The 18,331-nt window shown below is 39.6% G+C and overlaps 1 protein-coding gene across 9 annotated transcripts in view; it reads left to right on the plus strand.

Moving 5' to 3' along the window:
* ZDHHC14 (zDHHC palmitoyltransferase 14) overlaps positions 1-18,331 on the plus strand; it is a 167,990-nt gene that overhangs the window by 72,013 nt on the left and 77,646 nt on the right. For 7 of the 9 annotated variants that reach the window (XR_012158100.2, XM_073337756.2, XM_073337758.2 and 4 more), the window contains exons 2-3: positions 1,632-1,804; positions 16,203-16,361. Coding sequence is in view for 8 of the 9 variants with exons in the window: in XM_073337756.2 (XP_073193857.1) it covers positions 1,632-1,804; positions 16,203-16,361 (332 nt within the window). In the remaining variant the exon portion in view is untranslated. The remainder of the gene's footprint in view (positions 1-1,631; positions 1,805-16,202; positions 16,362-18,331) is intronic. The other 2 variants (XM_073337757.2, XM_073337759.2) reach the window with 1 other exon arrangement.

Raw genomic sequence — 18,331 nt, forward strand, 5'->3', positions numbered from 1 at the left:
TAAAAATGTAGGACTATATATTGTTGTCCATCCACAGCTGAACTCTCACCAGTGTCAATAGGAGCTTTTCACAGGGTAAAATATGGTCTTTATACAGTAACTGAACTTTTAATTATTATTTCTACTGTTTCCCCATTCCCTCTGCTAAAATGATCAGCCATGGAAATATTTAATGTTGTCATTGTTTAGCCTGGCAGTTAGTATCCCAGTGAGGTTAATTGGGTGCTGGGGGTTGGTTGCAGCACATGTAGGCATATCCAAGTTAACTTTGATCAAGCTAGCTGGAAAGCCCATGACACTGTGGCTGCTCTGCTATTTTTAGCAAGCTAGCTCAATCAGAGCTAGTTCTGGTATGCTTACACTGCATTTCCCGATTGCATTGCAGACCTACCCTTAGTCATTGTTTCCGATCATCTGTAGACTAGGGAAGGCAATGTTGGTTAGACTTGGTTCAGATCTGGAAGGTTATATTGTCAACCAGGACCTGGGCTAGAAATATACTTTTCAGTTTATTGTTGGTTTAAACTAAAGCTTAGATTGTGAATATAAATACATCAAATGGGCTGGGATTTTGACTTTCCCTGTTCTATAACACAGACTTCTTGGATTATATAAATCCATGCATATACCGGAATGATCCAGCAATACCTAGTGTTATTCTGAGATTAGCCAGAGTTTTATACTGTACAGTATCTAAGTACAACTGATAATAGTTTCTCTCTTTTCAGTTACAGCCATGATTGTGAGTTAAATTAGGTTCCAGTGCTTCCATCTATGATGATTTTTCTGAGTGGAATAATTTAAAAAAAAAAATTCTGTGTGCTTTATAGCCTTGCAGCCCAGTAATCATTTTTTAAATCTGGTAACAATAAACACTCTACTGTTCTGAAAAAGGGCTGTCATTGCCGTGGACCACCTTGGTTGTTCATTTCCATATGTGTTGCACTATTATTGCACTCCTTTTATTTTTAAAGCAAATAAACAAGCTTACAGAATAAATTACAAAGAATGGAATGAGAGAGAAACAAAAGTTTGAGGCACCACATTCTATTTTCATAACACTGATACCTCCCCAGGGGGATAAAGGAAGCATGTGCCATTTATGTACGTCCTTGTGCATTTCCTCTAACAGTGGAGTTTAATTCATGTTATAGAATTCATTGAATTTCTTACCATGTGTTACCTCCTCACTTTTAAAAAATTTCCCATTGTTTTACGTGTAAAATTTTCTCAGTTTTGTCCTCGCAGCTGATTGTCATCAAACTGTAAAACAAAGTTTATGCTAAGATACAGTATAAGAACTAATAATAGTCTGCAACAAAACCTGTGTTTTTCTTATACTAGAGGGAATATTACTTAACAATGCGGTGGTTGTTATGCTTTTTGAATCTTTATTATATTAAACTAGTACTAGGTAACAGTGATAGGTGTGGCTTTTTAAAGCCATCTTTCAGCTTTATTAAAAGTATGGGTAGCATTCCACTACAAAGCAATATAGACTTAATAGAATATAAATTCTTAACCTGGATAGATCTTTAATGGCAAGTGACTTAATAGTTTCTGAGAACATGTATTGCACTATTTGACATTAGTAGTATAACAATTATTTCTTTTTCCTCTCTCCCTTGTAGTTGTCCATATTTGTCAGAGAAGATTACACCTGCTATTCCTGCAATAGGTGGGATTCTGTTCTTTTTCGTGATGGGGACCTTGCTGCGTACTAGTTTCAGTGATCCTGGAGTCCTCCCACGTGCAACACCAGATGAAGCAGCAGACCTGGAAAGACAAATAGGTAACACAGAAGGTCTGTCATTGTCCCTTCGCTTTTCTTCCAAGTGTGTATGTACTGTGCGGAGGCAGAATGCTGCTCAGCTTGTGGAGGACAAACCCCCATCTCAGCAGTAATCACTCTGAAATAATATTTTAACTCCCACAAATAGTATTGACTCTCCTAGAAAAGAGTCTGAGGAATTCTTCAGTCAGAAGTTGCTGACCACAGTGGTGAGCATGAAGAATGATAGCTTACTGCTTTGATTTGTTACTGGCCTTTTCTCTATATATGATGGAAGGTTCCCTAGTGCATAAAAAAATACTTACTGGTATATACTTCTAAAAGTGTTTATGGGAAGAAAAGTGACACAGGCATGCAATACTTCTTAAACTCTTAAATTCTGCACCTTCTTAGGCAACATACCTTATGTTGGGTCACATCTAAGTATGACATTGATATGTTTGTTTATATTGTCTGCCGAAGGACCCCAACTAGGAACAGGGACTGATTTGTAGAGCCCCGCAAATCTGCAGATAGTTGTTTTATATTCATGGACCATGTTTGTGGATCGCAGTTTGGATGCGGATACAAATTTTGTATCCGCACAGGGCTGTACTGATTTGTGTTAGGCAGCATACAAGCACATAGAAAGACAGAGTCCATGGAAGGTTGCACATCTATGACAACAGTTAAACTTTTATTATTTTTTATTCATGCAGAGCCAACACAACTATGGAAGAGTGAGCTAGATTCTGATATGGCTCCTACATCAAGACAATTATTTACTAAGTCCTAATTGCAGAGTTTTTATAATTGCAAATGTCATAACCAAAAGATATGGTACTTGGCTGTCAAAGCCCTTGCAGAGTTGCTGAATCAAAAATCTTTTTACGAAAGCAAAAAAAGAACAACAAAAAAACAACCTCCCAATACTGTTAATTTGAAACAGAATTCCTTGGGAAACATACATGAAACCCCGCAATGCAACTTCAATAGTCAGTTTTCAGCGAAAGCTACACTCTTGTAAGAACAGAAAAGACACAAACAATTACAATTAAGTATGTTAAGCGGCAGTAAAACTGTGAGGCTGTGAATATAGGAGTCTTCTATCTGATACAAATTATGACCTCTTCCTCTGTTCCTCTTTTGATGCCATAGTTGACTTTTCTTTCTCCAGTGACAGTTATGAAAGTACAAAAATAAATGATGAAACCTACAAGTTTTCCCACATGGTGGATTTTGTGGGTCAGAAAATGATATTTTTATCACCTTTTACATACATTACTTTAGAATGCCTTTTCAAAGGCTTTGGCAGAGATTTAAGATCACCAGTTCATTTTTAATATCATATAGAACCATAGAATAGCCCTTTAAATTGTAATGGTTGCCTTTTTTGCAGCATTTGAATCTTGAGGTTGCAGTATGATGAAATCCTAACACAAGTTTTGATTGAAGGGCTCAGTTTCAGAACAGTTGCAGTTGGAAGAAAACTGTGTTTTATAGAAGGAGACACAAGTTTGTCATTGGCTTGTGTTTATTCTACAGATAAAATTGTATTTCTGTATTACTATAGAAATATAGTAATCAATTTACTGGTCACTGTTGTGTTATTGGTAAACTCCTGTCCCCCTTCAGCAGATATAGAGGGTCCACAGCAGAACTAGTGTGGTTTCACTGTGCGGCATTGGGGGATGGGATGCAGGGGGGCTATGTGGTGCTCTGCCTTCCCTACATGCCAGAGAGCTGTACTCCACAGGGGATTTCTGTGTACCTCGCCACACAGTGGCATCAGAGTATTAACATCAAATCAGTGGGTTTGCAACTTGCTGGATCCACAAGCCCTTCTTCCTCCAGCATTGTACTCCCCATTTGGGACGGGTGCAGGGGCAGTGTGGGATGCATGGTCATACAGCAGCTCTGGTTGTGGGGAGAATTATTTCCCTTAGGCATTCTTGGAACTCTGAAGTATATAGCTGTATTACATTTTCTAGTTCTGGCTGAGCAGTGTAATAACACCATGTTGTGTTGATATACCAGAATTCAGGTCTCAGCTCCTCATGATGCTTTTATGCTGTATCCCTCCCTTTCACTGCTGCTCTGAGCATCAGTGAGCATTCACTGATGTGGCAGAAGGGGAGTTCTATCCAGCCAACCTTGGCTGACAGGAGCATTGCTGCAAGCTAGAACCAAAGTGGGCGGAGAGTAAATAGGAGAAAAGGCAGGAAAATGCCAGGTGACCCAAGCATGTCACTCCCAAAATATTTTTTATTAACTTTCTGTTGGCTGTGGCATTTTGGGTAACCTAAAAGAAGAAAGGCCTAGCGCAGAATGTAAGCACAGGCTGAAGAGAAGCAAAATCTATATGAATTAGAGGCAGGCTGAATCCTCACTTCAGTCAGAATGTCTTAAGAAATTAATATGAAACTTATTCATGCTGAGAAATTAGTGTAACTGAAGAGAATAGTGCATTGTATAAACAAGGACTGGGAGTTATAAATGAAGGAGTTTCTAATTTTCATAAAATACAAAGATCTAGAAAACAGATGCCAGAGTTTAAATTTATGTTGTTGGGGAAAATACCAGAAGACTTTTGAGCAGGCTGTTTAAGAGTTTGTTTTTCAGTTTTTTGCCAGTGATATAACTGAAGACATTTTTTCAAAATCAAAAACTGAGTACATAATGTGCTGAAATTTAAGACAGTTGCTGGGACAGTTGTTTTGTTTTTTAATAGTAGAAAAATAGTCTGAGATGTGTTTATGAAAAGCTCAGGAAAAAGCTATGACGCTTTCTTTAAAACAAAATTATTTGGAGTGGACTGTGGAAACTTATGAGAAGATGGAATTCAGACAGGTAAATTGATTACTATACAGTATAGCTGAAAAATAAGGGACTGCCCCTTTTATATTGGAATTGGAAAAGGTTCAGAAAAGGGCAACAAAAATTATTTGGGGTATAGAATGGCTGCCATATGAGGAGATTAATATGACTGGGACTTTTCAGCTTGGAAAAGAGATGACTAAGGGGAGATATGAGATCTACAAAATCATGACTGGTGTGGAGAAAGTAAATAAGGAAGTGTTTACAGCTTTTCATAACACAAGAACTAGGGGTCACCAAATGAAATTAATAGGCAGCAGGTTTAAAACAAACAAAAGGAAGTATTTCTTCATACAACACACAGTCAATCTGTGGAACTCTTTGCTAGAGGATGTTGTGAAGGTCAAGACTATAACAGAGTTAAAAAAAAAAAACCTAGATAGATGCATGGAGGATAGGTCCATCAAAGGCTATTAGTCAGGCTGGGCAGGGATGGTGTCCCTAGCCTCTGTTTGCCAGAAGCTGCGAATGAGCAACAGGGGATGGATCACTTGATGATTACCTGTTCTGTTCATTCCCTCTGGGGCACCTGGCACTGGCCACTGTCAGAAGACAGGATACTGGGCTAGATGGACCTTTGGTCTGACCCAGTATGGCCATTCTTATGTTCTTCTCCTGTGAAGTTGTCGTAATTATTGTGTAAACGAACAATAAAAATATTCTGGTATTCCACAAAAAGCCCTCTTGAGGTAGTGCTAGTTACAGAAGTAAAGGATTGACATGACTATTCAATGTTATGTTGAGTTCAATTGAGTCTAAGGGTTTTGTAAAGTAGTATTGCTTCAATTTTATTACGATATTTGGGAAAAGGTGAACTTTCTTTGCCTATTTTAGTGCTGGAGCTGAAGGTAGTAGGAGAAATATTTTAATTATAATATAATTTAAACGAAAATATATTTATTGAATCCTTAGAGTACTGAGGATGAGTACTTTTAATCCAAGAAGTGATAAGGTACTTTGGATGAATATATGACACAGAAATGTATATTCTCCGCAATGGAGTGTTTGTCTGAATCTAACCTCCTATCACCAACTATTTAACTCTTCCAGTGGCTTCCATAACTCCCACTTCCCTTCCCACCACCCCTACAACCATCAAACACAGCAAATCCTCCGTTGCCAAGCCTTCTTTTTATCATCTTCTCCTATGAAAAATACACAGTTCCAAATACTTCCCAAATGGTGTAATTAGACTATTATACTTATTTCTGAAAGTGTGCAACATATCTGTATGACTTTATTAAAGAGTAAAGAGATTTAAGAATGTTAAGGCTGTTTAACCATTAGGATTCCTATATGAAAATTACTGGGAAAGCATGAATATTTCAATAAAAAAGTTACCACCTGGCAATTGTAGGTTTGTTTTTCGTGAAATGAGTTTGGTCTCAATCCAGTTCCCTCTAGACAAGAATCCATATCAGAAGAATCACCATCATATTTGATGCTAATTGGTCCCGTTGTTGACCACTTTAGCAAAGAGACTTTGAACGGATATAGACACTGATGTGTCTGTCAAGGAGGAGGTCTCTTCAGGTAAAGGCCGAAGCGTGTTAGTAGGTCAGTGTGTGGACTGCTGCATCGCTGCAGCTTGTTCTGTACTTGCTCTGTAGATATACTGTCTCCAGAAATGTTAATCTACCTTCTTTCCTTAGCCCTGTATTTGCACAAACATATTGAAAGTAAGTTACAGGTTATCCCAGAGAAAGTCTCCTTTGGGATACGGTCCAACAAGTAAAAAGAAAAGGAATACTTGTGGCACCTTAGAGACTAACAAATTTATTTGAGCATGAGCTTTCGTGAGCTACAGCTCACTTCATCGGATGCATTCAGTGGAAAATACAGTGGGGAGATCTATATATACAGAGAACATGAAACAATGGGTGTTATCATACACACTGTAAGGAGAGTGATCACTTAAGATGAGCTAATACCAGCAGGTGAGCCGGGGGGGGGGGACGGACCTTTTGTAGTGATAATCAAGGTGGGCCATTGACAGCAGTTAACAAGAACGTCTGAGGAACAGTGGGGAGGGGGGGAAATAAACATGGGGAAATAGTTTTACTTTGTGTAATGACCCATCCACTCCCAGTCTCTATTCAGGCCTAAGTTAATTGTATCTAGTTTGCAAATTAATTCCAATTCAGCAGTCTCTCGTTGGAGTCTGTTTTTGAAGTCTTTTTGTTGTAATATTGCTACCTTTAGGTCTGTAATCAAGTGACCAGAGAGTTTGAAGTGTTCTCCGACTGGTTTATGAATGTTATTATTCTTGACATCTGATTTGTGTCCATTGATTCTTTTACGTAGAGACTGTCCAGTTTGACCAATGTACATGTGCCAGCAATGCCTCTCTGCCATGATGGCATATATCACATTGAAATTTCAACAAGTGGATTGATTGGATTTTTACTACTGTCAGTGGGAGGGAGTTTGGTGAATGACTCCTTTATTTGTATTTGATACAGTTTAAATTATTTTTGGAAACTGAAAATGTGCATCAGTTAGTTAAATTGGTTGAGGCAAATTGGTAACAACTGTAAATATTGATTTCTGAAAAGAGATAATCTAAAAAGCTAAGTGATTCCTATAATGATATAGTGATTCCTGGGACAGTTTTTGAAAATTCAGTGCACCCAGAAAATAAATCCTCCCCCAGCAATGAGGAGACTCTCCGATCTCTATTTGAAAACAAATGCAAGAGAGAATAAAATGAAAGAAGATAAAATAATTGAGAATAATCCTAAAAGATTCTACAGTCCACCCTCCTTACCAAAGGTCTCTTCAGTCTCTTGTGTCTGATTCTGATTTTGCCTTTTGGCAAAAATAAAATTATAATTCTGTTAATAAAAGTGCTAATGAAATTTACTAGATCGTTAGTTATACACCAGTAATAATAACCATGAATTTTTGGAGGACTTTATTCCAAACCAGAAACCTGTATAATCTATTACTCTTTTACGTTAAAGTTTTGTTTTTAGTTATTTTTTAAAGTAAAAAAGAAATAACTTTTTAGCAACTATACATAAAGATAATACTGTTGATTATCTGAAATATTACAAATGTGAATCATGATGGCAATTAGAGGAACTATCTTGCTGTGATGATTCCCCCCTGACCCCCAAATCACTAGAATCTTGCTGTTTGGCAAGATAGATGAACAGGTGCACTGATAGCTATCTGAAGTTAGTACACTAATTTCAGAACAACAAATTAGCTCTCCAGTTTTGGCACCCAGCACTCATATGTGGAACTTTTAAGTGTACCCATGGTTTTCAGATGACTGTGATAATAGTCGATTTTTAAGAGATGTTTATGTAATGCGATTGTCTACACAGAAAGTGGCAGGAGCATAAACAGCCTTTGGATGTCAATGGAAGGAGCTATTGGCCCCTACCGAAGGATGCAGTGTTTACTTTAAAATCCTGGCTAATTGGTGAAGAGAGTATCTTAGCTTTCTCATTTTCATTTCCATTCTCTGGAAACAAGATGTAAATTCAGAAAGAATACAAGGAATAAATCTGTACTGAATGACTAAAAAAAAAAAAAATCCTAAAAGCTGTGGGGGTGGAAGGCAGACAGCATTATAGGCAGCACTACTAGTGCTGCCTATTATTAAGGTTGCCTGAAATTATCCATTGAGACCCTGTTTTCAGTTGCTTAAAACTTTCCCAAATTCTGTTCTGGTTGAAAATGCATGTCAGGCATTTGTGTCAGGCTGAAAAAATAGTAGTTGATCATGTAGATTAATATATTTCAAGACCAGTAGGGCCTGTTGTGATAATCTAATATGACCACTTGTATAGAACAGGCCATAGCACTTTCCTGAAAAAAATTCCTATAGCATAACTTTTAGAAAAACATCCATTTAATATGGAGATATACCTATCTCATAGAACTGGAAGGGACCTTGAAAGGTCATCGAGTCCAGTCCCCTGCCTTCACAGTACGACCAAATACCATTCCTTCTTATTGCCCCAGATCCCTTAATGGCCCCCTCAAGGATTGAACTCTCAACCCTGGGTTTAGCAAGCCAATGCTCAAACCACTGAGCTATCTCTCCCCCCCATTCTTGGTTTAAAAATGGCCAGTGATGGAGAATCCACCAAAAACCTGGGTTAATTGGTCCAATGATTTATCATCCTCACGGTTAAACAAATTTATGCCTTATTTCAAGTCTGAATTTGTCTAGCTTTAACTTCTAGCTCTTGGATCATGTTATATCTTTCTCCGCTAGATTGAAGAGTCCAATATGAAAAAAATTGTTCACTATCTAGGTACTTACTGTAATCAAATCATCCCTTTTCCTTGTTAAACTAAAGAGATTGAGCTCTCTGAGTCTATCGCTATGAGGCATGCTGTCTAATCCTTTAATCATTCTTGTGGCTCTTCTGTGAACACTTTCTAATTTTATCAACATCCTTCTTGAATTGTGGACATCAAGAACTGGACACAGTATTCTAGAAGCAGTCGTACCAGCACCAAGTACAGAGTTAAAACAACATCTCTACTACTGAATCATAAGGGTCAAATTAAGGTTACATAGGCAACCTTAGATTTGGCATTTCCTAACTTTTGGGTGCTTGACTCTGCAACCTTAATGTTCTTTATGTAATTTGCTAAGTTTTTAAGTAAAAGCAAACAAATCCAACAGAAATTCCATCATGTGGAACCATATTAACTCCCAGCATGGGTCATGAGCAGGCTTTGGACCTTTAGATAGACATCACAGATGTCTGACACTTGAGCTAATGGAATAACTAGTAGCAGTAGTAGGTGGTTGTCCTCTATATGAATCAGGCACTTAAGGGGGGATTAGACGCACACTTTGCTATCAGCAAATAATTATGAAAAACCACTAGCAAAGAATGCAGAGACTCAGGAATCCAGGATTCCTTTCCAGCTTCCGGAGGAGAATGTGCTTTAGTAGTTAGAAACCCTTCTGCCCCCATCTTCCCACCCCAAAATCTCTGTCCCACTCTCCTCATATCTCCCTCTCCTTCCCGCTCCCCAGACCTATCTTAACTCCACATTCCCTGGTACATGCAAAGAGGCAACTGCTGCTGTGAGAATTATAACTTGGAATTTCCTATCTTCTGTGCAATTAAAATGTAAACCTTGATACTACTTTATCAGTCTTGCATTAAATTTCATTTGGAATACTCTTCAGCCTATTTTTGGCAATTAGAAAAAAATATAGTGCAACTGCACTTTTTTTTTTAATTAAAGCCGCATAGGAAAAGATAACTGAGGTAAGAGGAATGAATTTATCAAGAGGAGATCCCCCGAGTCTGGGTTTGTCCAATATGTGTAGGAGAGATTAACTGTTCCTCATGAATGTTAATCTCTCTGCATAGCACTGGTGCTGCAAATAAATTTCTAAAGAGATGGTTATTGCATTTTTCTTCTCCAACTATAAAGGGCATATCTACAGTGAAGAAAAGAAAGGGAAATGCTTTGTATTTCTTATCTTCACACTGATTTCTTACATGGATCTCTTCAAATCTTACACACATCCTCCCAAATTCATCTCTTAGGCCAGGTTGCTTCAAACCTGTTCTATTTTGCTGCTGCTTTCAAGCATGTCCAAAAGCCCTAAGAACTCAATGTTAAGCCGCAGCTGTAATCCGTCACTAAGTCTCATTGATGTATAAGTACTACTGTACCAATTCGGGTTTCTTCACTCCCCTCCCCCCACCCCCATTTCTTACACACACTTAAAGAATATAATCTGAATTACTCCAGTGTTTTTAAGGAAATCCCCCCCCCCCCCGCCAACAACCTTTTAGAGTACTGTACAATTGGCCAAGCAAATATTGTTTTGAGAGTACAACTTGGTTGTGTTCTGCTTCCGTTCCAGAAGTAGGGTACCAACTTAATAGGCTAGTTGTCTGATACAGTATGGCTAATTTTATGAAAATTTTGAGATAAATAGGACACTGTTCCTTGCCAGGCAGATCTTCCAGAGCACTCTCACCTCCAGTCTTTCCTTTTCTCCTCTCAGTAAACCAGAATCTCATGACAGAAAGAGAAAATAGCAGCTTCATGTTTAACAGAGTTCTAGAGTTCAAAAAGGATTATGGAAAGTTACTCTTGTAATCTTTTTTTCTAAATTGGGACAGTAAGTCCTCTTCTGAAAGTCAGTGTAGTCTTTAGCTCAAAAATCAGTGCTGGGTTTACAATGGCGCCAGCAGCTCCATGGAGCTGGGCCCATGCTTAGAAGGGGCCCCGGCCTGCTCCGCTTGCACTGCATCCTGAGACTCCGCCAGCACACTAGCTCCTCACCGCCCATCACTTGTGCCTCAGGCTGAAGGATCCTCTCCACCCCGTGGCCCCACTGCCCTGCTCCTCTCTGCTCCCTGGCTGGACCACAGTGTACCTCCATCTCTGCTTCCCCCACCTGTCTCCCCAGAGCTGAGCTGCCTGGGACTGGTGCAGAAGCCTGGCCAGTCTTACCAATTGGGGTGGGGGTGAGGGTGGGGGGTTTGCCTTGGCCCCTCCAGGCAAGTGCGTCTTGAGAGAGCCCAGCCAGCACTGGCCTGCTGATCGCACCACCACCCAAGGGGCCGCAGTGATTCCTGGCCCCGGGACCAGCTCTGGGTGTGCTGCTGGCTCAGCCCGGCAGATACAGTTACCTCCCAGCAGAGCTGGTGAGTGCTGCCAGGAGGCAGGGGGTGGGGAGTGGGTCTCTGGGGTGTGCTGGGCTGTGAGGTGGTGGGGAAGATCTGTGTGTTGGGACACTAGGGAGTGGGGGTTCAGTGGGCAGTGCCAGGCAGTTGTGGTGGGGCGGTGGGCAGGGATGGTGGTGTGCATTTTTGGGCAGGGGCCACAGGGGGGCTCTGGCCATAGGGAATCGGGGGGGGTTCAGTATTGGGTGGGGGGGCTGGGTGGTGTGCTGTGGCATGGCGCCCCCCGCCCCCCTCTGAGGGGAAGGGGCATGCTGGCAGCACAGGGCCGGGTGGGGCACTGTGCGTCTGGCAACTGCCAGTTTGTAAATAGTGCCCTCACACTGGGCTGGCCCGTCGCTATGGGGACTGACGTCCCTGCATCATGCTCCATTGCCTCTATGGGAGCCCACAAATATGTTAGGTGCGAGGCCTACAAAAGGTTAATCCAGCCCTGTCAATAACAGATCAAGAGTTACAAGTGGATTGCAGTGAACAGCACTACTTTACGGGGGTTTTTTTTAAATCACATTCCCAGTGTTTTTGTAGAGTGAGAAGTTCTGCTGTTCTCCCTTGAGAATGGCATTCTCAAGTTTTAAGTTCCTGGTTGTCTAGATACTGACTTTTCCTCCATGTAGCCCAGTGTTTATAATTAAGTGTGCAGCATGGACTTAGATGGTTACACAAAAAGAGGACCTTCCTTGTTGTGGTAAGATCTTTTTAATATTTATTTTTGTGCTCTTACAGATGTCAGAGTTCATTCATGAAGAATTTTGCTGACACTAGGCCTTTACTGCAGCTGGAAAAAAAAACAAATTATTGCTTTATCAATGTATTGTTTTAGGGCCAAATTGTTGTCCCTTTGAAACGTAATGGCAAAACTCCTGTGACTTGGCCCTCACTGGGATCAGGATTTGACTCTTAATGTACATTTTCCCCAAATATAAGTTTCATTTTGGAAAAGATTAAAAGCCTCTGAAAAGAAAGGGAAGGAAATTTCACATCTATATTGTATCCAGCTTGGTAAAATAATACGAACACAAGCCATATATTTTCTAGATATTACATGTTTAGTGCTTATGTTTTATGTATATGGAGGTAAGTAGGATGTGGCCATATACCTGGGCACATGAAGACCCATACTATGAATGTATATAGGAAAGAAAGAAAAAGGGTCTGGATAATTTTACAGAGCTGATAATATTCAAAGCTGTGTAAATGAAAGTAATGGGGATGATCAACTCCTGCTTCTGGGTGTAAGCTGATCTACTTACTGAAGGTTCTATCCATACTATGGCTTGAACTGTGGTAGAAAAAACATGATCAAAACTGATATCAAGTATGGTTTTACTAGACCTGTGCTTAACTGTTTAATATGGTGGCTGTTTGGTATAGCTGTAAGCAAATCTTTTTTTTTTTTAAAAAAAAACATCATGTTTTGCTGACCATTACTTAGCAGTCATTGCAGAAAATCACATTCAGCATTGTCAGCCAGGTATGACTAAAACCATGTTTGGAAATGCAATCCTCCAAAATTAATCGGTAGAATAAATTAATAAGGTATTCTAGAAAGGCCTATGTATTAAAGCCCCTCTTAAGTGATGGACTTAATTACGTGCCTAATTTTGAGCATGCGAGTTATCTAGTTAAAGTCAATAGGACTATTAACATGCTTGAATTTAGGTACTTGCTTAAATATCTTGCTGAATTGGAGCCTAATTAGGGCTGACAAATACAGACGTTTTTGACCACAGTCTTAGTCTGTCATTGACACCTAAGGTCAAACTCATCCCTGATTATAACTACATTAAGGTCAGTGGAGTTCCACTAAGGATGAATTTGATTTTTTTTTTTTTTTTTATGATTAAAGGCTAGTGCTAGCATATTTGTGGTAACGTCATTCAAAGTATGGTAAGTGTGCTTAACTGTCTCAATTTTAGCAATAAAAATAAATGATACAGTATCTTTTTATAACAAAACATATTACGTGTGTGTGTCTATAATGGAGATATATAAATAAATATCCTGTAAATAATCTCTTTTGGTCTTAAGCATATTACTTTTATTGCTGTGTGGTAAAGCTTTTCATGGTTATTGATGCTGCAGCGTATGATAAATGATGTCTTTGTATAGCAAATGTGTAAAATATTCCCTTTTTAATTTTTAAAAAGTTCATACCTAACAAAGACCAAAAAACCCCTCAACCCTCACCTTTTTTCATTTTAAATTTGGGGCTGGAATCACTCATGGTACCTGTAAAGCGCTAAATATAATGCTGTATGTATGAATGTTTTCTTGCTGCCTGCCACAATGTTAGCTTAGCTTAGTTCTAAATCAGGGGTCTCAAAGTCCTGGCCCGTGGGCCATCTGCGGCCCACGGAGGAGAGACACATGCAGCCATGCTGCCAGCAATGTCTGCTGCATGCGCAGCCCACCGCAGCTCCCATTGGCTGGAGGAAAGGGATGGAGATACCATCACTAGTTGCTGGGCAAAGTCAGCCATGGAGGCAGCGTCACTTTTTTCCACAATGTATATAAACAAGTCAAAATACTGAACACAACTATCTGATGCCACCTTGCTGCAATCCTGAAGGTTTCAACTGCTCAGCTGCTGAGGTCAAACATCAATGAACTGACAGAACTGAAGCATTGCCAGGTATCTGGCAAACACTGAAAACTCTCTGGCATGCAAAGAATTGTATAAAGTTGTATGACAGTTTTATTATTTCTAAGAAATTCAAAATAAAAAATACAATATAAAAGTTTTCTTTTCTCAACACCATCTTCAGTGACATTATTGGCCAGCTGGGAGGATTTGAGGACTGGCACTGGCCTCAGGTAAATTGAGTTTGAGACCCCTGTTCTAAATAAAAAGGAATCCAAAGATTGTTTCCTTCCTCATCGATCATGCTAATCATATCATATATACGTTATGTAAACCCATATAGCCTGAGGACTCTGGGTCTGAGTCTTGGGTTAGCATGATTTGTGTTTAGACAGAAAGAAAGTGGAGGTAGACTTAAGCCTGAATTCAAACCCTGGGTTTATGTTGCACTGTAGACATACTCCTAGTATCTCAGGAGCATGTTGCTATAATATTAAATCTAGTAATTATCAGGAGCTGTTAAAGAGGCTTTATCTGTTTTGTGAATAGTCTCTTACGCTTGAACTATGACAAATTCAGCTCAATGAGAGCTATCAGTTTTCAAACAAAAAACTTCAAGGTTGTGTGAAGGTTGTAAATATATATATTCATAAGATTCTAACAGGCTTTTACTGTTGTAATAGTTTTTTAAAAAATTAAGGCAGGAGATTATGAATTACACTGAAAAAAATAGTTTTTAAATCTGAAAATTAAAGATACTTGCTCAGTATATTCATAAACCTTTTACCTAAAGATGCAGATATATATAGTAACTATCTTAACATACAATTTCTGTGTTCTTTCAGAAGTGGGTGCTGAAACATAAGTTTGTCAGGACCCTGTTTATATTATAAATATTTGTAACTGTATTTATTAGATGAATAGCATGTTTGCAACTGTAATAGTATTACTGTTTCATACTTCAGGGTAGTCCTAGACCTTTCTATGCTCATCCAAGTTGTAACTGCAGGCATCATTTGAAGAAAACATAGCTGCACATGTGGCCCTGACACTGAAATTTAATTAAAACAATTCTGTTTATGATGCAAGAGTCAGAAAATAATCTGTTTCACTCTACCATAGCTCTTTTGGTTCTGCTTGGCTGACAGTAAAACTTACATTTTGTCACTAAAGTAATCAGATTTTAATCAATGAGGGCAGTTCTTTGAGTAAGAAGGCACCATCTTAACCACATGCGCTTCTCAGCATATATCTGCACTTCAGAAGCATTTAAAATACAAAATCGATCCTTAAAAATTATTAACCTAGCCAGTGCTCTAGCTTCTGGAGTAATAAATGTTCTTGTCCTAAATAAACTCAACTATCACTTTGCCAGATGGCAAGCAGAGACTTCTTTGTAAACAGATTTTAAGCTACAACAGCTGTATTAAAATATCACTACGTGTTTGATTTTAAACTCTCAAAAAGCAAGATGAGTGAAATACTCTCCTGAATGTACTCCATTTTACCATGGTATTTAAGGGTCTCAGAACAATGAGTGATCTTGTTTGCCATATATGCCAAGTGCTCTAATGATAGGTAGAATGTTGGTGTGTATTGTATAAATGTCTAGTTTGGGCATTAAATTCAGCCTGAATGCTGCATTTCTTTGTCTTAATAATTAAAGACTTTAAAACGTTTCTAAAAGCAAAACCTCCCTTTTAAAGTGATTACAGCATTTTGCAAGAGGGCCATTTTTCATTTATAGATGTGAACTAAAAAATCCTTGAGCTCTTTCCCCAGTTGAAAATGACTTTAGTCACCTCTGTTAAATGAGTTAGTGGTTAGTCCAGTTCTTAGTGAACAAATGTACACATCACAAGAAACTCCACGAAGAGCAAGCCTATTTTTGAGGAGCCAGCGAAATGGAGTCTGTGCTTGAACAGATTTTTGTGTTACTCAGTCTTAGATATTGTACATGAAGTAAATATTAAAGGTGCTGGCTAGGCTGAAGAGTGTGGGATTTTGGTTTTTGTGGTACAGAAGCTGTGGTGGCTAGATTTTTTTTTTTTTTTTAACAATTAGCTGTGTGGGGTTTTTTTTCCATTTTTTGTGATGCATTGTATTTTGAGTTATTAGCCTCGATATTCAGAGTCTGGGAGAGAGAAAAACTGTTTTTAAGCTTTCTAAATCTACAAAAATATATGTAAATGTTAAAGAAACTGGATTTAAAATGACAGTAATGTGCCTATCGCATATCTGGCAAGAGAATATAAATTATTGTTCTAATGTTTAATCATTTCCCTGTTAGATATTGCAAATGGCTCCAGTTCAGGAGGATACCGTCCACCTCCCAGAACAAAAGAAGTAATCATCAATGGACAGACAGTGAAACTGAAATACTGTTTCACTTGCAAGATTTTCCGCCCACCTCGTGCCTCACATTGCAGCCTTTGTGATAACTGCGTAGGTGAGTATAAAGAAAACATACATGTTCAGTTTTTGTCATTTTTTCATTAAAGTGCTTTTAGAGGGCAGGATAGTCTTCCTATGAATACATATGGTGGTTTGCTTAAAGAGACCAGCCTCACATGGTTATAAAATCATCCAGAAGGTCACTAGCTAACACAATTATCCTGCTTCCTACCAGCTAATGTGAGGATTTTGGAGGAGGGTAGATATAGCCTCCTGGAAGTTTCAACCATGTAGCAGTTTTGTGGGGGGGGAATTAGGGCTCATCTACACTGCTATTTAGCTACCATTGTAGTTGCACCAGTGCAAACCTCTAGTTTAAAGACATGGTCTCATCTGAGGTAAACTATACCAGTGCAATTCACATTGTACTAGTGTAAATTACATCTACACTTGAGGTTTGCTCTGGTAGAGCTAAACTGGAGGCTAAAATCCCATTGCAGACAGACTAAGGGCTTTTCTGCACTGCAGCATAGCCACATTTCTGTAGCTATGCCACTATAGTGCTGTAGTGTAGACACCTCAGCGATGGAAGGGTTTTTTCCTGTCACTATAGCATCCACCTCCCTGAGTAGCAGTAGCTAGATCAACTGAAGCATTCTTCCGTCAGTGTAGCTGTGTCGACAATGGGGGTTTTGGACCTCTGAGCACCATAGCTGTGTTGATATACATTTTAAGTGTAGATGAGGCATAAGTGAGATTACATTTCACACTGGTATAGTTACACTGGTGTTGCTGCACCAGTGCATGCCCCTAGTTCAAATGCACTAGAAGAATGTAAAAATTACTTGCATCGAGTGCTTCTCACTCTAGTTCAGGGGTTCCCAAACTTGGTTCACAGCTTGTTCAGGGTAAGCCCCTGGCAGGCCGTGAGACACTTTGTTTACCTGAGCGTCCGCAAGTACCACGGGCCACCACTTCCTACAGCTCCCATTGGCCGGGAATGGTGAACCGTGGACACTGGGAGCTGCGAGGAGCCATACCTGCGGACGCTCAGGTAAACAAAGCGTCTCACGGCCCATCAGGGGCTTACCCTGAACAAGACACAGACCAAGTTTTGGAACCCCTGCTCTAGTTTTGAACCTGGGGTAAACTAGAGTGATGCAGGTCACTTCTTACACTGGGCAGTGCAACTACACTAGGGATTTGCATCACTGGTGGGAGGGGAAAAAAACAGTACCTTGGCGTTAACCCCCCATGAAAATGAGGGTTGGTGACCCACACCTCCTTTGAAGGCAAATCCTGGTCCTTTCTTTGCCACTCATTGAGAGAGAACCACTTGCGTTCCACAGCACAGGGGATGCAGCAATTTTTGGGGAGCCCATGTAGAGTATTTGCCCTTCCTTTGTGCTAGAGAGCCAAGATCTTCAGGGAACTCCCTGCATCCAACACAACAGGAGTGTGTAGGGATGGAATAGGGTGGTCATCTGCTACAGTTAGTCTGCTTATGTCACAGGTACAAGCATCACAGTGTGTTCAGCCTTGAGTCTGGAGTAGTTGCCACAGGGCAGCTCTGCTGTCTTGGCTAAACTGTAATGAGGGTGAGGAGTTTCTTTTCCTGTTGCAATTCCAAAGTAATTGGCTTGTGCTATGCTCTGCAGCCAGGATATGATCTGTAGACAGTTCACATCTTCACAGTTCCAGCCTATCTGCAGACTCAAGATGACAACACAATATCATTCACACTCAGTTTACGTTTGGAAATTTGTCTCCTCTAAGGTAATGGCTAGAAACTTAATTTTGCTTTAGTATCCACAGAAATTTGATGGTTAAGTCTTCACTCAGAGAAAATTTCCTACTTAGCATTCGCTTGCCAATGGCAATGTCAGGCCCTGATTATATTTTAAAATAGTAAACTGAAATAACATTAGGTTTTAGAGTAGCAGCCATGTTAGTCTGTATTCGCAAAAAGAAAAGGAGTACTTGTGGCACCTTAGAGACTAACCAATTTATTTGAGCATAAGCTTT

The sequence above is a fragment of the Lepidochelys kempii genome, chromosome 3 (genome assembly GCF_965140285.1).
Source record: "Lepidochelys kempii isolate rLepKem1 chromosome 3, rLepKem1.hap1, whole genome shotgun sequence".
Classification (NCBI taxonomy): domain Eukaryota; kingdom Metazoa; phylum Chordata; order Testudines; family Cheloniidae; genus Lepidochelys; species Lepidochelys kempii.